This window comes from Trachemys scripta, chromosome 1 (assembly GCF_013100865.1).
Source record: "Trachemys scripta elegans isolate TJP31775 chromosome 1, CAS_Tse_1.0, whole genome shotgun sequence".
Taxonomy (NCBI): domain Eukaryota; kingdom Metazoa; phylum Chordata; order Testudines; family Emydidae; genus Trachemys; species Trachemys scripta.
In genome coordinates this window covers 109,262,989-109,284,047 of record NC_048298.1, presented here as the reverse complement: position 1 = coordinate 109,284,047, position 21,059 = coordinate 109,262,989, and the positions used below count along the sequence as shown (strand labels likewise).

The following is a 21,059-nucleotide window of genomic DNA, read 5'->3' as shown; positions in this document are numbered from 1 at the left end:
GGGGTTGGGGGGCGGGGGGGGGGGGGGGGGGGGGGGGGTTTGGGAAAGGGGGGGGGGTGGGGGGGGGGCGGGGTAAATAATGGGGGGGGGGGGGCAAAATTGTTTTTGCTTTGGGCGGCAAAAATCCTAGAGCCGGCCCTGATTGTGACCCTCTGAGATGCTACTGAAGCCAGTGGGAGTTGCAAAACTGCCTCTAGAGCTGCATGTCGCCCCATCAACCCAGTTCTGGTTAGCACTTCTTGGGTCACTGCTTTAATGGCAGCTTGGAGGGTAAAATGGACTTGTTCTGTGGAGACTGTCAACCCGTAATTTGCAGTAATAGAAGGGGAAAAGGAAAAAGACAACTAGATACGGTGATTGATTTGACAGAGAAGAATTTCCTTAATAGAGATATAATAATTAATACCACCCAGCTCGTATGTTGCACTTTTCATCAGTAGATCTCAAAGCATTTCACAAATGAGATCAGTGTCATCCTCCTCCTTTTACAGACCGGAAAAGTGTGTTGATGTGACTTGCCCAAGCTCACCCAGCAGGCCAGTGGCAGAGTCAGGAATAGAAACAGGTCTTCTGAGTCCCCGTACAATGCCTTATCCACTAGGCCACACTGCTGATACAGCTTTCCCCTCCTGTTTGCCAGGTGGCTGGGGCAAGTCCTTCAGGAACAGATGGTAAAACCATGCAGTAAGGAGGGAGGGACCGATTACAAGCCCCTGGTTTGCAGGAGGTTCCCCACCCTTCCTCCTTGGAGTAGGGTGGGACTGGTTTCCCATACTGACTCATCACTCCCTGTGTCTCCTCCCCGTCTCACCTGAGCAGGGTGACTCCCAATCCCTTGTACAGTCCCACTAGCCCTTGGGTTTTCAGAAGATCTCTGGCGATCACAGTGGCCGAGGGGCGCTTGAATGCTGAGGCTGTGCCAGTGGTGTAAGGTTTGTCCTGAGGGGGCTGGGAGAAGGGAGCCGGTGGTCCATCTGTTCCCAAAACCTTTTGCTGATGAATAGCTGAAAACAAACAAGAAAGAGGAATTGGGTATTTGGAGGGAGAAAGGATCCCTCATTCTTTGCTAAGCAACCACCCCTCCCCCCTAGTCACTGCCTGGCTTCCCGGTGACCTGCCCCTAGATCCTTTCCCCAACGAAAGATCGCTCCTGCCCAGAAGGTGAGAACAACTAGTCCTGAGAGAATAATTGATTTTGCAGGTTAATGGCTGACCTGAAAAAATCCAAAACAATTTGGTTAGTTTCAAAAGAAAAGTCATTGTTCTCGGTTTTTCTTGTCAACATGAAAAAGAAAAAGAAAAATTCATTCCGGTCGATTCAAAACATTTTGTTTCAAAAATACCATTTTGCAATGAAATGTGGAAACTGTTTCAAAAATGTCAAAACAAAACATTTCTACAAAAATAAACAGGTTTTTTCCCAGCCAAAACTATTTGCCAAATTCAACCCAAATTCGCAAATAGTTTCAATATGCTGAAAAATGCTGAAAAAATGTCACCCAGCTCTAACCACCATCCTGTCACTCTCTGTGTCGCCAACTAGGGCTTCCCAGTCCAAATCACTCTAGCAGTCCTGAGAGCATCAGAACCAACCACTTCTTCCCCACCCCCCCCAACCCACCCCAAGGAATGGAGAGCATAACCTCTATGTACTCACCAACAACCAGCCTGACAGTAAAACACTGAAGGTGGAGTTTGAACTCAGATCCCAATATGGGAGCATGAGGCAATTACTAGTCTATTGTACCAGTCCAGAAATTAGATCCTGAACATTCACACAGACAGCTGAACAGGTAAAAGAGTCTTGCATTTCTACCTTTCTCCCCAGGGATTTCTTTTGTTTTTAAATCCAAATTACGCTTTACACTTAAATTATAATCACTGCTGGCTGAGGCTGGGATTGCAGGAGTCGTGATCTCTTCTCACAGCCAGTGTCCCCATGTCATTGCCTGTGGTACTGCTTACTGGGAGAGGCTGGACAGGGGTCCCTGTGCGCTCCCCTTCAGCAAATATCGAGGTGGTGGGGACTGCACAAGCCTGTTCTTGAGCATCAAGGGCTCAGCCCCTTTAGAATGCAAATCTCACTATGATACCTGCGGGATCTCAAGCAGTTTGTGACAAAGGGATTTACTGCAGAACCTAAAGCAACAATCTGGATGTCCACTCCCACCCCCGCCATGCAAAAAAGAGGGCCTAACCCAGTCGTCCAGCATCTTGAAGCTGAATTTTCAGCATCTCCATGGGGGAGGTGACCACCACTTGGCAGGCCCCAGCTCCACAGCCAGCTAGCATCTCCCTCACCAACGTCAACTCCTTCCTGCCGGGAACAACACAGAAGTAAAGGGAATGCACAGCAGAGAGACAGACAGACAAACAGATTTACACAGCTATCTGGGTGCTGGGGGTACACAGCCTTCTCATGCTGCATCTTGATGCTGCCAGGCCACCCCAGCATGACAGCTCCGCATTGAGTCCTTAGACTTGTATCCTGAGCTATAAGGAAACAGACTAGACATGCTGTGCCACATATCCACATAGAAACAGGCACGCACCTCCTTGCTTATCCACGTGCTCCCCACACAGTATGCAGGTACATACGCACCCATGCATAAATGCTGTCTTTATTCCAACAGCCTGCCTACAATAGTGACCTTTGCTGTATGAAGGCACAAAACCCCTAAAACACCCCTGATTTTGCACTGCTGTGCCAAGGGAGGAAATTCTTTCCTGACCCCAGCTGATGACTGGCTCAATGTCTTAAAGAATATAATTTTATAATTTTTCATCCTAGCTAATGTATTCTTAGACACTATAGATCCTTTTCTTATTCATATACATGTCTCATCCTTTAAAAAAATTAGTAATATAGTTGTCTCAATAACATCCTGCAGCAGTGAGTTCCACAAGTTAATTTTAATATTTGATAAAAAGGTATCAGCTGTTTGCTTTTATCCCTTATGAATACAGGTATTATATCCCTCCTTGACAGGAGTCTGGACTTTTATCATTTAACAGTTTTTTCCATCTCTAATTTCTATGATCCTCTCTACTGTAGAGACATACGAAGACCCACCCTCACATGCTTGATATATACTCCCACACACATCCATAGGAACTGATCAATGGTCCTCCTAGTCTCTGATAATGCTGTGTATCAGATACTTCAGAAGATGACAAAAAATACCTATAATGATCCTGGACACACACACATACTAGTCACCCACATACTGTACACACAGAACCACAGGTATTCAGCCGCACACAAAGCTACACACCTGCATAACTATGCAGACCCCAATAGAAACACACCCACAATTACACAAATACACATATGCACACCCAAAACTAAATGTCTGTCTATAGCTTCATACAAATACTGCCCACCCACCACCCATACACACACATACATACACGTAGAAGTGTTTGAAGGGCCAAAACTAGACAATGCCATTTCCTCCATACCTGTCCTGTGACAGCAGCTGTCGAAAAAAGTCATTGGCTGCCAGCTTGATTGCCTTCTCTGGCGTGACCAGTGTCAGGTTCACTGCGGCCCCTGGTCAAGGACAGAAGGGGCGATAAAGGGTTAATTCAGTCACATTCCATGATATATTAAAAAGCCCTCCCACATTGATTACCCAAAGCAAGAATGGGGAAGAGAGACATCTCATGTGCAAATGATTCCATGCAGCGAGTGTCTGAGGTCTCAGCTGGTCACAGCTTCCAAGGGCAGGGGAAGTGGGGCCTTTCAAAGAGACTGCAATGGAGGCAGAACCAGGAACAGGGGCAGGATAGCCCAGGGGCGGAGGGATTGTGAATGGTATACGAGAACCAGTGCTTTGATGGACAGCAGTGTACTCAAACTGTGACCTATGGAGCAGCAGTAGCTCCACTAAGCCCTACCTTGTAGTCCTCAGAATTAAATGCTTAGCATTGGGAGGGGACTCCTGGGACAAATGTGAAAAGCCCTTGGTGACTCCCACTACAAGTGCACAGGGACCTTGGGGCCTGCTGGGACAGGAGAGTATCTCTATCTTACAAAATAATCTATATGATTATATTAGGATGGAGGGATGTTAACAGAGTGATAAGGCTTCCCATTGCCCTTGTTTTCACTGGAGTTTAGGAACAGGCACATCACAACAGGTCAATGCTCCGTTCACTCCAACATTCTGCCGACAGTAGTAGGTTATGCCATAGGAAGATGCCAACCCTCTAAATTGCCTGATTCTGAAGTGCTTCACCAAGGGAAGAAATTCCTTTCTGACCCCGCTTGACGATCACTTTATGCTCTGAAGCATGAGGCCTTACATCTTTGTAACTTTTTAACCTAACTAGTGTAACTGTAGATGCTGTTCTAATTCATATAAATGTCTTCCTTTTAAATAAATTTGCTAAGATAGTGGTCTCAATAATATTGTGCAGCAGGAAGTTCCACAGGCTAATTACAGATCAGGTAGAAGGGTATCGGGTATTTGCTTTCATCCATTTTAAATGGTTTGTCTTTCAGTTCCAGAAAGCACCCTCTTGTTTCTACTAAGTAGGCTTGAAAGGATTAGATTTTTATTGGTAAGTGTCAGTAAACTTCAATTTCACTGTACACACAAACAGACAAAAAAATATTTCCATCGATAATTGAAATGTACAGGTAGGCAAAGTAAGAAAAATGCTGCTTGAGAACTTAAGAGTTTGATTTAAGGATATTTACTTATATATTTTGACATGCGATGATGACTATTTGTGTTGTAATGATTATAAAACTAACTGCTTGAATCTCAACAGCTACTGTTATTACATAATTATTGTATGACCTCCCCATAATGTTTCACAATTTAAATAAAAATAAATACAATGACTAAAAGTCTAAAAATGCTTACAACGGAACATCAATATTATCTGTCAAAATGATCATAAATAAAAATCAAATTCTGTCAAGCCTACTAATACGGTAAATTAGAGCATCCAACTGGTCTTTTCTGGTCATCATTTAATTTCTCTCTCATATCGCCCTGCCTCTGATCATTTCCACTGCTCTCTGAAAGATTCCTTTTTTTGAGCCAGTATTTCTCTTGTCAGTAATTGTCAGCTGTGCTCAGTGAGAGCAATGACTGCGTGCCTCAGGGACAGCTGGGTCTGAAATAATGCCTCTATTCCTGAGAAGAGGCGTACAGGTGGCAGTATGCGCTTCTGCTGAGAGGCTGTAACTGACACAATGGGCCAATCCACTGCAAAGGGGCCCCTGACATGCCCACAGAGACTACCTCGGTACATGCCGAAGAATCCCTCTGAACGCAGAGTCTTCACCAAGCAATCCCGCCTGGAACCAGAGAGAGAAATGGGGTGAGTTGCTGCTGCCCCAGGACTGTGCCATTAGTTTGCTATTAACAACCCTTTTAGCTGCACTAGAGCAAGAGTTCACAGTTTCTGAAGGTAGAGGCCATTAGGGGGCAACATGATCACACACTTGGAGCAGGTTGGAGAGTCGCCCACGCAGGGCAGTAGTATGTGCATGCAAACACACGTGCCCACCACCCTTTGGCAGCTCCTGTAGAGGGAATAGATAGAAACAAGACAGAAGTCCCATTCTGGGAAAAGAACTAGCCTAGCTACTACCATATTTAACACAGAAATGGCTAGCATGGCTCTGACAGAACAGGGATACTTTGACCAATAGTAAAATGTTATAATAAAATCATGCTATAGAGACTGTGCTGGAGGATACTCTAGAAATACTCCATGTTTCTCAACCTTTTCATGTTGGAGATCCCTTATTTGAAGTCAAAACTTTCCACAGCCCCTCTTACATTGACTGTAAAAGTGTAAAAAGTAATAAGAAGCTAAGATAATTCATGTGTGTGTGTGTTTCGGGGGACTGATTGAGAATATCTGACCTTGAAGTGTAAGGCCTGGTCTACACTACGGGTTTAGGTCGACTTTAGCAGCGTTAAACCGAATTAAGCCTGGACACGTCCACACAACGAGGCCCTTTCTTTCGACTTAAAGGGCCCTTTAAACCGGTTTCTTTACACCACCTCCGACGAGGGGATTAGCGATAAAACCGGCCTTTGCGGGTCGGAATTGGGGTAGTGTGGACGGAATTCGATGTTATTGGCCTCCGGGAGCTATCCCACAGTGCTTCATTGTGACCGCTCTGGACAGCGCTCTCAACTCAGATGCACTGACCAGGTAGACAGGAAAAGACCCGCGAAGGTTTGAATTTCATTTCCTGTTTGCCCAGCGTGGAGAGCACAGGTGACCACGCAGAGCTCATCAGCACAGGTAACCGTCATGGAGTCCTCCCAGGATCGCAAAAGAGCTCCAGCATGGACTGAACGGGAGGTACGAGATCTGCTCGCCATATGGGGAGATGAAGCAGTGATAGCTGAACTCCGTAGCAGTAAAAGAAACGGAAAAGTATTAGAAAAGATCTCCAAGGCCATGAAGGACCGAGGCCATAACAGGGACACACAGCAGTGCCGCGTGAAAATTAAGGAGCTACGGCAAGCCTACCACAAAGCCAGAGAAGCAAACGGAAGGTCCGGGGCAGAGCCGCAAACTTGCCGCTACTACGCGGAGCTGCATGCGATCCTAGGGGGTGCAGCCACCACTACCCCAACCGTGTGCTATGACTCTCTCACTGGAGAAACACACAGGGAAGACGGTTCGGGGAACGAGGAAGATGACGATGGAGGTACTGTAGGTAGCTCACAGCAGCAAGGAAGCGGAGAAACCGGTTTCCCCAACAGCCAGGATATGTTTGTGACACTGGACCTGGAACCAGTAACCCCCGAACTCACCCAAGACCCTCAGGGCACACAGGAGACCTCTGGTGAGTGTAACTTTGTAAATATTTGTAAACATTACAAAAAAAAAGCAAGCAAGTCTGTTAACGTGTATGGGGATGGAGCGGAAATCCTCCAGGGACATCTCCAGAAAGCTCTCCTGGTTGAAATGGGGTGATTTTATTAAGGGGGACATTCAGAGGCGCCCGTTCCTGCTATTCGGACCAGAAATGTTCCCCGCTGTTAACCACGCGGTGGGGGGGAGGGGTGAAGTGATCATCCCAGAGAATCGTGTGTGTGTGTGTGGGGGGGGGTGGTTTGCTTGTGTTTGTGCCGCATGTTAACCGGGAAACCGCAGCCCCCTCCTTTTACATTGAAACCCCATTTTAAATGGACAACCCAATTCATCCTTGATATGGGAAATGCGCTGCTGTTTGCAACCTTTCCCGCATGTTAAGAAGGTTAAATAAGCCAAAACACCGTGGCCTACGATGGCTGCCTGCAAGCCGAAATATGCGACCTTGTAATGAAAGAGTGTACCCATTGTTCCCTAAAATGTGTCTTTTTTAACCACCTCTCCCTTCTCCTCCACCAGCTGCAAATGTTTCTCCTTCGCAGAGGCTCGTGAACATTAGAAAGAGAAAACGTAAGACGAGGGACGAGATGTTCACGGAGCTGCAGATGTCCTCCCACGCTGATAGAGCACAGCAGAATGCGTGGAGGCAGTCAATGTCGGAGATGAGAAAAGCCCAACATGAACAAGAGGAGAGGTGGCGGGCTGAAGACGATAGGTGGCGTCAGCTTGCAGACAGACGGCAAGAGGCAATGCTCCGTCTGCTGGAGCATCAAAGTGATATGCTCGAGCGTATGGTTGAGTTGCAGGAAAGGCAGCAGGAGCAGAGACCGCCGCTACAGCCCCTGTGTAACCAACAGCCCTCCTCCCCAAGTTCCATAGCCTCCTCACCCAGACGCCCAAGAACACGGTGGGGGGGCCTCCGTCCACCCAGTCACTCCACCCCAGATGATCGCCCAAGCATCAGAAGGCTGGGCTTCAATAAGAGTTAAAGTTTTAAAATGCAGTGTGTCCTTTTCCATCCCTCCTCCCCCACCCATCCCAGCTACCTTGGCAATTATCCCCCTACCTCTGTAAGGAACTAATAAAGAATGCATGAATGTGAAAAAACAATGACTTTATTGCCTCTGCAAGCGGGAGGGGAGGGGAGGGTGGGGTGGGGTGGTTGGTTTACAGGGAAGTAGAGTGAACCGGGTCGGGGGGGGGGGGTTGGAGGGTTCATCAAGGAGAAACAAACAGAAGTTTCACACAGTAGCCTGGCCAGTCACAAAACTCGTTTTCAAAGCTTCTCTGATGCGCACCGCGCCCTGCTGTGCTCCTCTAACCGCCCTGGTGTCTGGCTGCGCGTAATCAGCGGCCAGGCGAGTTGCCTCAACCTCCCACCCCGCCATAAATGTCTCCCCCTTACTCTCACAGATATTGTGGAGCGCACAGCAAGCAGCAATAACAATGGGGATATTCTTTTCGCTGAGGTCTGAGCGAGTCAGTAAGCTGCGCCAGCGCGCTTTTAAACGTCCAAATGCACATTCCACCACCATTCGGCACTTGCTCAGCCTGTAGTTGAACAGGTCCTGACTCCTGTCCAGGCTGCCTGTGTATGGCTTCATGAGCCATGGCATTAAGGGGTAGGCTGGGTCCCCAAGGATCACGATAGGCATTTCAACATCCCCAATGGTCACTTTCTGGACCGGGAAGAAAGTCCCTTCCTCCAGCTTTCGAAACAGAGCAGAGTTCCTGAAGACGCGAGCATCATGTACCTTTCCCGGCCATCCCACGTTGATGTTGGTGAAACGTCCCTTGTGATCCACCAGGGCTTGCAGCAGCATTGAAAAGTACCCCTTGCGGTTTATGTAGTCGGTGGCTTGGTGCTCCGGTGACAAGATAGGGATATGGGTTCCGTCTATGGCCCCGCCACAGTTTGGGAATCCCATTTCAGCAAAACCATCCACTATTGACTGCACGTTGCCCAGAGTCACTACCCTTGCTATCACCAGGTCTTTCATTGCCCTGGCAAATTGGATCACAGCAGCCCCCACAGTAGATTTGCCCACTCCAAATTGATTCCCGACTGACCGGTAGCTGTCTGGCGTTGCAAGCTTCCACAGGGCTATTGCCACTCGCTTCTCAACTGTGAGGGCTGCTCTCATCTTGGTATCCTGGCGTTTCAGGGCAGGGGAAAGCAAGTCACAAAGTTCCATGAAAGTGCCCTTACGCATGCGAAAGTTTCGCAGCCACTGGGAATCGTCCCATACCTGCAGCACGATGCGGTCCCACCAGTCTGTGCTTGTTTCCCGGGCCCAGAATCGGCGTTCCACGGTATCAACCTGCCCCAGTAACACCATGATTTCCACATTGCTGGGGCCTGTGCCTTGTGAGAGGTCTATGGCCATGTCAATTTCCTCATCACTCTCGTCGCCGCGCTGCAATCGCCTCCTCGCCTGGTCCGGGTTTCGCCTTGGCATGTTCTGGCTCTGCATGTACTCCAGGACAATGCGCGTGGTGTTCATAGTGCTCATAATTGCCGCGGTGATCTGAGCGGGCTCCATGATCCCAGTGCTAGCTATGGCGCCTGGTCAGAAAAAAGGCGCGAAAGTAGTATCTGATGGACCAGGAGAAGGAGGGCGGGAGGGAGGGAGGGCCGAGTGACGACATGGCGTACAGGTACAGGAACAGGGAGAAACAGAAACAACTGTCACACAGAATGGTCCCCCCAAAGATTAAACCGGAAACCCTGGGCTTAGCAGGCCGTTGATTTCACGGAGGAAGGGGAAGCAAATGAACACAGAACAAATCTATTTTTTACATCTTAAGGTGGCAGCCGACGCTGCAGCATGAGTGACAGCCATACCAGTATGACGACGATGGGTACCAATCATAATATGCCATCATCTGCCAAAAGGCAAGGGGCTGCTGCTGTGTAGCAATGCAGCCCCACGTCTGCCAGCCCCACGTCCGCCAGCACCCAGCATCGCCCTCGGCCTCTTCTGGGTGCTTAGCAGACAATATTGGGCAATTGGCAGAAAATAGTATATTATGACTGGTAACCGTCATCATCGAAACAGTAGCATGTCTGCCCAGGTGGCCATGATTGACAGCCATACCAGTACGACGACGACGGGTACCAGTCATAATATACCATCGCCTGCAAGGGGCTGGTGCAATGCAGCACTACGGCTGCCAGCCCCACGGCTATCACTCATGCTACACCGTCTGCACAGGTAACCCAGGTAACCCAGATAAAAAGGTGCGAATCTATTGTCTGCCGTTGCTGTGACGGGGGAGGGAGGGGCCTGACGACATGTACCCAGAACCGCCCGCGACACTGTTTTGCATCATCCGGGCATTGGGATCTCAACCCAGAATTCCAAGGGGCGGCAGAGACTGCGGGAACTGTGGGATAGCTGTGGGATAGCTACCCATAGTGCAATGCTCCGGAAGTCGACGCTAGCCTCGTACTGTGGACGCGGTCTGCCGACTAGAGCACCTAGAGCATTTTATTGTGTGGACATACACAATCGGCTGTATACAACCGATTTCAATAAAACCGGCTTCTATAAATTCGAACTAATTTCATAGTGTAGACATACCCTAAGAGTGTGCAGAGAGTGGGGGAACAAGATCTTCTTTTCTTTAGATTGTAATAACATTTTCAACACCTTGTGATCCCCTTATTTGCCTTTTGTGACCCCACTCCCCCCGTCCCCCACAGGGGCCATGACACTGCTCTATAGCACAGTTTGGTTAGCAGGGTTCTCAAGGACAAAAAACCTTCTTCCGCCCATTGTTCAGGGAAATTGTGCTAGAACCTCTATTAACAACAACTGTATTTAAAAACAGTTGTAGCTACAGTTCTGACCCTTTAGAACTTCTCTTGCCCGTCAGGAAAAGAGGTTTTTGCTTTTGGGGGTGGGTTTAAGTAGGGAAACAATGTTATTTAATGGAATTCACCCTGATCTGCAGAGTGGGCAAGGATTTAAAATTTCCAGGGGAGGGTGGTAATAAAGTTGGATAGCCCTTCACATCTTCATAGTGCATTACAAGCATTCACTAACTAATCAATTCTGTTGCCCTCCAACACCGTCTAGCGTCCAGAGCCTGTAGGGCTTCCTTCTTTTCCTTTGTTTGTAGTCCCAGAAGCACTGGTAGCTTAAGACAGTCCTGAATCATGGAATGGAAGGCACTGGGTCGCGGCGACTCTGGTCAGCACCACCAACTGGGCCGTTAAAAGTCCCGTAGGCAGTGCTGCCTGGCTAAGGCAGGCTAGTCCCTACCTGTTCTGACACCGTGTTGCGCCACGGAAGCAGACAGCAGCAGGTCCGGTTCCTAGGCAGGAGGGCCACAGGGCTCCGTGTGCTGCCCCTGCCCAGAACACCGGCTCCGCATTCACAGCTGGGGGCAGGGTGGCGCCTGCAGGCGAGAGCTGTGTGGAGCCACTTGCGTGACTCCGCCTAGGAGGCACGCCTGCTGCTTCCGGGGACCAGCGCGGTACGCAGTGCCAGGACAGACAGGAAAGCCTGCCTTAGCACCCCCGCTGCGCTGCTGACCGGGAGTCACCAGAGGTAAGCCCGTGCCCCAATCCCCTGCCCCAGCCCTGAGCCCCCCCAAACCCGGAGCTTCTTCCTGCACCCCAAATCCCTCATCCCCACTCCCACCCCAGAGCCTGCACCCCCAGCCCAGAGCCCTGACCCCCTCCTGCATCCCAACCCCCTGCTCCAGCCCTGAGCCCCCTCCCTGCACCTGAACCCCTCATCCCCCCCCAGCCCTCATCCCCACACCCCAACTCTCTGCCCCAGCCCTGAGCCCCTCCCACACTCCAAACCCCTCATCCCCAGCTCCGTTGGGTCGCGGGCATCAACAATTTTCTTCAACTGGGTCATGAGAAAAAAAGTTTGAAAACCATTGGCTTAAGACATCTCAGCTCTGCTCTTATCAACAGGAGAAGGAAAGCAGCATTTCCCAGGAAAGGGCAGCAAGGCCCTGAGGGCTGCTGGAGGCTGAGAGCTGGCAGTTTGTACAGAGCAGTGCAGACTTGCCCTGCCCGTTTCATCAGGATGAGGCTCTTGGAACATGAGTGAACAAACTCAAGAGAAATACTTCCCAGCATGGAACATGTCTGAGAGAGGAGAGGATGGGGAGAGGCAAACATTCCCAGGATACAGACAGCCACAGGACAGCCACGTATGCTCAGTCATACATGCACAACTCTATTCTGCAAGCCCCCCACCGAGTTCCTCTCTGTCCTTTGTCTATTAATAAGGAATTTTTATATTTTATTTTATTTTGTGGAGGGATTTGGGTTACATGATTTTCTTATCTCACCACCCTGGATTCTAGAGATGCCTCGTTCCTCTCCTGCCCATCCTTGTGCCTCCAGCCAAATGCAGAGTAGAACCCACTTTGGGGCCCAGGAACTCTTATCAAAGATGTATTGTTGCCGGTGGTAATGCCCTATGACTGAGCTAGCTGGTGGATCCCCTGACAAAAGAAAACGACGGGGAGTCAGCTGGGAGCAGAAGCCTCGTGTCTCAGTGGAGGAGGAATGAACGACAGGGACAGTTGAGGAAGAGGTCTTCAGCTCCAGCCACCCACGCCATTGTTGGGGGGGGGGGGGGGCGCAGGGAGGATTAGGGACAGTTTTATGTTCACTTACTAGTGCCCCCACCTGGGGGGTTCTAAGAACACATACATTCCAGTATAGACTCCTTGTCCCTGCTGGTTTTGAAGACGGGTTTTCGCCAAATCAATTGGGAAGACGCAGCTCACTCCCACTAGCCCGGCCACACCTCCATTGATTAACTTTGCTGGAACACTGAAATGAGAAGAGAGAGGTCAACACCGCACTCTCAACAATAGAATGACAGCTGCTTGCCCTGCCCCCGATCCCTCCTGAATCCCCTCCTAAGGGCCTAAATTCCTTTTGAAAAGGAGATTTAGGCTCCTAAATCAGTTAGGTGCTGTGATGCTGAGCACAGCAACACCTAAATCCCTTTAAAAACCTGGGCCTTTGTCTCTTCATGCCTCAGTTCCCCATCTGTAATATGGGGCTAATAGCATTTTCCTACCTTACTGGGGTGTGGGGAGGACAAATACGTTAAAGATTGTGTTGTGAGGTGGTAACGGGCCCATGTAAATACTTTAGACAGACACAGCGGAGAGTAAAGAGTGGAGACTGACAGCTGCCCAAGGGATTTCTTCAGGTTCTTTCAATGGGAGTTGTGTGGCTAAACCTCTTTGGCAGCTTTGAACATCTCAACCACAAACAGAAAAAATGAATGATACCTGAAGGTCAGCCCTGCGCAACTACCAACAGGGACGTTGCACAAGGCCGTACCCCTTTTAAGGACTGCTGCTCTTCTTGACCCCATCCCCAGAGCATGGGAACCAAGAGTGTGTCGGCTGCTTCCTGATTTCCCATGTAGTTAGCACAGTTGGGCCCCGCAGCTGCAACCCCACCCTTTTGTGACAAGCCCTCCACCACCCAAATCAGCTACCAAGCCCTTTGCACATGCACAGCCCAGGCAGTAGGAGCCGACCTGAGCCCCTATTCAACTGATTTCACACAGGGATCCACCAAACCTCGGGCCAGGCTCTTCCTCAGTCTAATGAAGAGCTCCCTGGATGGGCTGGGAAAGATTGCTAGTGAGTGGACTGATTCTGCAGTTTGATTGGCTAACATCTCCTTCCCAGGAAGAAAGGGGAAGGTGGTCAGCCAACCACCTCAACACAGACTGCAGAACTCAATGAGCACCGAGGTGCCTTTTACGGTCCCACCTCCTTGCAACATACTCACTGAAGTAACATGGCCCGACAACCTCACACAACTAGCCCAAGCAAAGCTGCGAAAGAGAACTGGATTCCTTATGAAGTCCCAGAGGTGATGGAGATGCTGGGACAATAGCCTATAGAGCTAGCCTGCTTGCGTGCATATATATCTTTTCTTATGAGTTTGACCATGTTACATTATAGGTTTGTTATTTGTTATTATAATAGGTTTATCAATTAGTATTAGAGTATTTTAAGCTGTAACGTAAGGTACCTACAATGGCTGCAGGCTCTGTAGCTTAACCTAAGACAAGTTAGTATATATGTTTGTGATCTTTCGCATAGATAAGTGGGCAAGTTAAAGAAAGTTGGTAGGTAAGGCCACCTAAGTTCATGGCCTTTGTCAGACTTAACAGATACACTACAAAGAACATGGAAATAACACTGGTCTACAATTTTTGAGAAGTCGTCTGCTTCAGAGATAAAATGTGCTATTTATTATGTATTTTGATGTGCTGAATTCAAATATGACAATTAAAACAACTGATTGGCTACTGTTTCTAAGATATTTAAGTTTTTACATTTTACGTCTATGTATATTGTGTAGATAGTAGAGTTTTAATCATAAATTAAATCGTAAACCTAGGTCTTTTCATGTGTTTCTGGTTGCTTTACATGATAATATTTCACCTGTCCTGTTTATGTAACACTTTAAAAATCAGCAAAAGTGTTATATAAATAAAATTTATTATGAAACAAAAGGCAAAAAACTATTATGTACATAGTTTAGTCCTATTCAGTGTCTACTCGGCGCTTCTTGGCTTGTCTCTTGTATTCATTACATGGAGCATCTCTTGTCACTGTCCAGCAATAGTCTGCAAGCATTGATGGGCTCCATTTGCCCTGACAGCATTTCTCCATTGTTGCAATGTCCTGGTGAAATCGCTCGCCATGCTCGTCGCTCACTGCTCTGCAGTTCACTGGAAAAAAAATCTAGATGAGAGTGCAAAAAATGTATCTTTAGTGACATGTTGCAACCAAGGCTTTTGTATGCCTTGAGGAGGTTTTCCACCAACAACCTGTAGTTGTCTGCCCTGTTGTTTCTGAGAAAATTTATTGCCACTAACTGGAAGGCTTTCCATGCCGTCTTTTCCTTGCCACGCAGTGCATGGTCAAATGCATCATCTCGAAGAAGTTCACGAATCTGAGGACCAACAAAGATACCTTCCTTTATCTTAGCTTCACTTAACCTTGGAAATTTTCCACAGAGGTACTTGAAAGCTGCTTGTGTTTTGTCAATGGCCTTGACAAAGTTCTTCATCAGACCCAGCTTGATGTGTAAGGGTGGTAACAAAATCTTCCTTGATTCAACAAGTGGTGGATGCTGAACACTTTTCCTCCCAGGCGCCAATGACTGTCGGAGTGGCCAATCTTTCTTGATGTAGTGGGAATCTCTTGCACAACTATCCCAGTCACAGAGAAAACAGCAGTACTTTGTGTATCCAGTCTGCAGACCAAGCAAGAGAGCAACAACCTTCAAATCGCCACAAAGCTGCCACTGATGTTGGAATTCACCCTGATCTGCAGAGTGGGCAGGGATTTAAAATTTCCAGGGGAGGGTGGTAATAAAGTTGGATAGCCCTTCACATCTTCATATGCACCTCAAAAGTTGTTTCATGTTGTCATAGGTTTCCTTCATATGGACTGCATGACCAACTGGAATTGATGGCAAAACATTGCCATTATGCAGTAAAACAGCTTTAAGACTCATCTTCGATGAATCAATGAACAGTCTCCACTCATCTGGATCGTGAACGATGTTGAGGGCTGCCATCACACCATCGATGTTGTTGCAGGCTACAAGATCACCTTCCATGAAGAAGAATGGGACAAGATCCTTTTGACGGTCACGGAACATGGAAACCCTCACATCACCTGCCAGGAGATTCCACTGCTGTAGTCTGGAGCCCAACAGCTCTGCCTTACTCTTGGGTAGTTCCAAATCCCTGACAAGGTCATTCAGTTCACCTTGTGTTATGAGGTGTGGTTCAGAGGAGGAGGATGGGAGAAAGTGTGGGTCCTGTGACCATGTGAACCATTGATGGTTCAGGACCAGAAGTTTCATCCTCTTCCTTGTCTGACTCAAGTGAGAATGATTCTGGTGCATCAGGAACCGGCAGTCCTTCTCCGTGGGGTACTGGGCGTATAGCTGATGGAATGTTTGGATAATGCACAGTCCACTTTTTCTTCTTTGACACACCTTTCCCAACTGGAGGCACCACGCAGAAGTAACAATTGCTGGTATGATCTGTTGGCTCTCTCCAAATCATTGGCACTGCAAAAGGCATAGATTTCCTTTTCCCGTTCAACCACTGGCGAAGATTTGTTGCACAAGTGTTGCAGCATATGTGTGGGGCCCACCTCTTGTCCTGATCTCCAATTTTGCAGCCAAAATAAAGGTGATAGGCTCTCTTAACCATAGTGGTTATACTGCGCTTTTGTGACGCAAAAGTCACTTCATCTCAAACATAGCAGAAGTTATCTGCACTGTTCACACAAGTACGAGGCATCTCTGCTCACTTTGGCTAAACAGAAATGTGTCCCTTTGCAAAATCAAACACTGACAAATAAGAGAGCACGACACTGTATGATTTCTAGAGCTGATATGGGGCAATTTGTTCAGCAGAGTGATGTAAGCTTTGTTATGATTGCATCATCCATGACTTCTAGGAATAACATGATGCAATTCATATCATGTATGACGCAATACCAGCTTCAGATTGCATCATTCATTGTTTTGCCTAAAAAGCAAGTACTGTCCAAACCCAGTCATAGATTTATTCATAGATCCAGTCAAAGATGTATTTTAGTCATTTCTGGTTTAAATTGAGATCCCTTCCCTTTATTAACTCACTTATCTTCCGGCATTCCCAAGTCAAGGGTCGTATATATTGAGCCAATAGCATATCTTGAAAACTAGAGCCAATCAACAATTTTAAGCATCATTTTTGTTCTCAGTGACCCAGAATTAGTAAAGCTTGACTACATTTATTTCAGAAGCATTTTGGCTGTAGAGCAGTGTAATCGGTTAGAACAGAAACAACGGACGTGAGGATGAGCCAATGGTCTCTAATGGTTACGAATATGTCATTAATACACATGAACATGCCAGCCTATAGAATAAGTGCGGACCCTAACATTTTTGTGGGTGAGGAAGTTAAGATTGGACATGGAAGGAGGGCACATAGGAATCAGGCCCTCCTTCCCAACAGGAGCAACCCACCATGTTGGGAAGGTTCAGCTTGTTTTGTTAGTTCGTCATTGTTAGTTCTTACTTGTTTTAAGTAAACTCTACGTTAGCTTCTATGGTCTTTCTATAGCGTTTAGCTCTAGCTTCTTCTAAGTTCTTCATCTCTCCCTCAAGACTTGAGGAACCTGGACCAACGAACTCTCTTGGCATGTCAGAGGCAAGGCTAATCCTTTGTCTCTTATCACCAGGTTACCAAGGAAGGGTTTGAGTATATTAATTGAGAAACTTTTATAGTATACAATACCACACAAACTGCTAGAACATTATTGCTTTTGTAATCAGTTGATTATTTATTATTTGATTACTATTCCATTTATCTCAATAAAAGGCTTTAAGGCTGCATTTTGTTCTCAGTGAGAGTTTCCTTGTCATACATCCCAAAGGTCCCTGGAAATTCTATGTAGCCTGATTCTGGGACAAGAACCGTATCATCTTCTGATCAGATTAATTGGCGAGCCTATAACTTATATTATGTAACAATATTATTAACCTCCCATAAAATCAGGCAACAAGCAGTAGGATTAGCCTGTCTACTGCTAATGCTCTTAGGTCCTTACAGGTGAATTAAAACCAAGCTCTGTGTAAATGCAAAGAAATCAGGACCTGGGAAATCTCATACTCCATCTACCAATTGGATGGGACCAGGCCCACCTGACTCCCAACTGCTGCAACTGACAACCAGTAGCAGTTTAGCCAGAGGCCAGAATTATGCCCCGAAAGGTAAGAAACTGTGGGAATGGCACTGACCTTATCTTCTTCTTGCTCCCCATAGTTCCTCGAGGGCCTTCTTCCTTGACTGCTGCAGACACAGGGGGATTCTTTCACCACAGAGACGCTCTTCCCTTTGAAAGAGGTTGCCTTGTTCAGCTGGGGGATAGAACATCAGATCTTACAGCACCAATTGCCATGTGCTTTAATATCTACAGGCATATGATACACTTGTCTCTGGTATTTACCACATGTGATCTATTACAAGCCCATGGCATACATCAGTGGGTTCACAATTTATCACGCACCATACAATTGCCTCACCTGCACTCTACCCATTTGAGGCCGAGATCCTCAAAGTGATTTAGGCATCTAGCACTCACTGAATTAAATGGGATTTAGGTGCCTGAATCCCTTTGTGGATCTCGGCCTATGCCTAACATCCCAAGATGCTGGGCAGCTTCGAACAGCCACCATTTTCTTTTTCTAAATCAATTCACCACAAAAACATTCCCCTCTTTTCTCCAGTTGTGGAAATCCCCACTCTCCCTCCTGCCCAAATTACACCTGCCCTAGTCCCTGGATAGGTGAGATTTAATTCTGCACCTGAGATACCTTCAAGGTCTAATCTCATGCTGAGTGCCAAGGGGCTGAAGAGTCACATACAACCCCTCGAGATGGACGAGCCATACAGAACAGCTAGCCCTATTATTCCAGTTGCTCTGACAGCTCTCTGTGGGGCCTGAGAGCATCTCTAGTTGCCAGGATAGCTCGCCGTAGCTCTTTAAGCTGGTCTTATCCTAGCAACAGGATTGCTGAGGAACCACTGAACAGATGGTACACAAGCTCCCCTGTCGTAGGCCTTCTGTCTCTTGTAAGAAGCAAGGAGCAAAAGAATCCCTGAGGTACGAAGTCACGTCTGAAAGACCATGAGGTGTCCCCCCCTCCGTCCCCTCCCCAAGCCACAGCCGGCTCCAAGATTCACAGTAAAGGATGTCTCCTCCTGGGACTAGGTTGGCCTTGTCTGCAGAGTGCTATGGAAGAAACAAGGGGGTGGAAGGCAGACAAAGGCAGCAGCAGCCTGGAATTGTGAGTGGGGTTGGAAGAGGAGATGAAGTGAGCAGAACCTTTGCTCTCTGTAGCCTGATCTCTAGGGACACCAACACCTGGCTATTCTCTGCATATCTGCCCTCAGAGTACAAGGTGCCGGGGGCCAGCGGGAAGGCCCAGATATGCGAGCGGTCGGAGAAGGTGGCTTGAATCCAGGGCTGAGATCATGGCCATTTCCAGTTGTTAGCACGTGCACTTTCTTTTTCAACGAGTATAGGCAGTTTTCGTGCTTGTCATTAAAAAATAGCAGTAGCTGGAGTCAGGCAGAGGGCATGCAGGCCTTCTCCCAGCTTCCTCCTTCCTCCAAACTCCCCTGTGCACCTCAGCCCTGCCCTGCAGCACCCCCTGCTGGGCCAGTCCCAGCCTCCTCCAGCCCCAGTTCTGTCAATGCATGGCACTCCTGACCTGGGATCCCAGCTGGTTTGTGAGGGAGGCAGGATCTGAAGCGAGTGTTGTTCTAAACGCATTTCTCTTGTGCAAAAGCTTTATTCTGATCAATGCTAAAGCAGCACTGCATGGCTCCTGGGGGAGCAGACACCAATCACTGCCAGCTAGAGAGTGGGTCAACGTGGTGCTGGGATTTCCGGGGGGGGGCAGGGGGAATACAAGCGAGAGGACTGGAAAGAGAAGATCCTTTGGAAAGTGGGCCCTGCCACTGGACGGGGCCCTGAATTAGCAGGCAATAGGTGAATAGCAGGCAATGTGGCACAAAACTGATTGCTGCCAACACAGGGCCCAGGGAGAAGATGCACTCTAGGTCCAATACTTCCCCTACCGCCCCCCTTTCCCCGGTCACATTATGCAATGACCTGAAGGAAGGGGGGAGGGGTGCAGGGGAAGGACAGTGCCAGGGAGCTGTGACTCATTGGAATGGCATGACACACACAAACACTGTGTGTTGACTGGGTGGGGACAAAGTCTGATATTTTGGCAGCGAGGGAGTTCAAATGTCAATGGATCTAGAGCGTGGGCATGGAGTAGAAGAATCCCCTAACAGAAAGCTAGAGCCTGCGGCCATTGTACATTCTTCTCGGTCCCAACGCAGGTTACACAGCATGTGGGATGATGCTGTAGGTGACGAGATGTCAAGACTCGCCTTGGGCGGTCTCTGCTGACGCCCAGACCCAGATTTGCCAACCCCCAAGGTTCAAATAATAATCATCAAGATTTGCTTAAAAATCATGAGAGTTTTAAAAAAAAGTTTGGGGTTCTTTTTAATTGTCTTTAGGTGGCAGAGTGTCTAGTGTTTCAAGCTCTTCTTCACAGCCACAAGGGCTAGACACTTCCCTGATTTTTAAAATGAAAGCTGACAGATTGTCAGGCAATACCCTGACTCCAACAGCCAGGGCATGAGGAAAAAAACCCCAAATCACAAGATGCATGATAAAAATAGTGAGCGTGGCAACACTGCAGTCCAGTTCCTACTCCTCTAACTCCCATTATCACCCTCCTCCCAAAGTGGTAACAGCCCATGCTGTGAGGCACACTTGGGGTTCTTTTTAATTGTCTTTAGGTGGCAGAGTGTCTAGTGTTTCAAGCTCTTCTTCACAGCCACAAGGGCTAGACACTTCCCTGATTTTTAAAATGAAATAAAATTGGTAGGTTATTTTCTAGACTGCACCCTGATCTGTTTGGGGCAGCTGATTCTGACAGGGACCAAAAAAAAAAAAAAAAAAAAAAAACCCACAGAAGGAGCACAATGTAGAATGTGCTAGCCTCCTTCTGTGAAGCAATCTACTCTCCATATATTACTAAAGAAATCAGAGACAGGCCTGAATCAGCACCTCTGAACTCTGGGGAAGTTCAGATCCAGGTCTGAACTCTGCAGCTTGGACCCACATCTAAAAGAAACCCAACTTCCAGATTACAGCACCATCAAGCATTTCTGAAGCTCTACGAATCCAAGTGGCACCAGCAGTTTAAGGAGACCCAAGGCTGGGTTAGAACTGCACTGAGTGCCTTTCAGGCAAGTCCTCTCGATACCCGCGGGCTGTGACTTACCCAGAAAACATGTATTTATGAATGATCAGGAGCATCTGTGTGTGAATGTGTTGGGCTGATGCACAGATGGAACTGCTATAGGGTCAGAAGAGAAAGAGGTGAGACTTACCTCTATTTCTGACCCATCAGTTTTCTCCCTTCTCCTTGTCCTTGCTCCTCTTCCAAACCCAAATATCTGACTCACAGCTGGATTCCACTAGCAAGCAAACCCCATTCCTGGCTTAAGGGACAGTTCACAAATTCCCATTGTTTTTAAGCAGTGTAAAAATGCTTTTTCTGTTTGGTTGGCTTTTCCTCCCTTAGCCTGAGAAAGAAG

At 47.8% G+C, this 21,059-nt stretch overlaps 1 protein-coding gene across 3 annotated transcripts in view; it reads right to left on the bottom strand.

The window, feature by feature from the left end:
• Positions 1-21,059, bottom strand: part of SLC25A18 (solute carrier family 25 member 18) — a 27,153-nt gene extending 6,094 nt beyond the window's left edge. The window contains exons 1-7 of one of the 3 annotated variants that reach the window (XM_034781314.1): positions 20,853-21,059; positions 17,672-17,791; positions 12,539-12,661; positions 5,259-5,314; positions 3,463-3,553; positions 2,199-2,317; positions 812-1,004 (exon numbers count right to left, since the gene is read on the bottom strand). In XM_034781314.1, coding sequence (XP_034637205.1) covers positions 812-1,004; positions 2,199-2,317; positions 3,463-3,553; positions 5,259-5,314; positions 12,539-12,661; positions 17,672-17,694 — 605 coding nt within the window. In that variant the 5' untranslated portion in view covers positions 17,695-17,791; positions 20,853-21,059. Of the gene's footprint in view, positions 1-811; positions 1,005-2,198; positions 2,318-3,462; positions 3,554-5,258; positions 5,315-11,123; positions 11,407-12,502; positions 12,662-17,671; positions 17,792-20,852 lie in introns of those variants that run through there. The other 2 variants (XM_034781322.1, XM_034781330.1) reach the window with 2 other exon arrangements.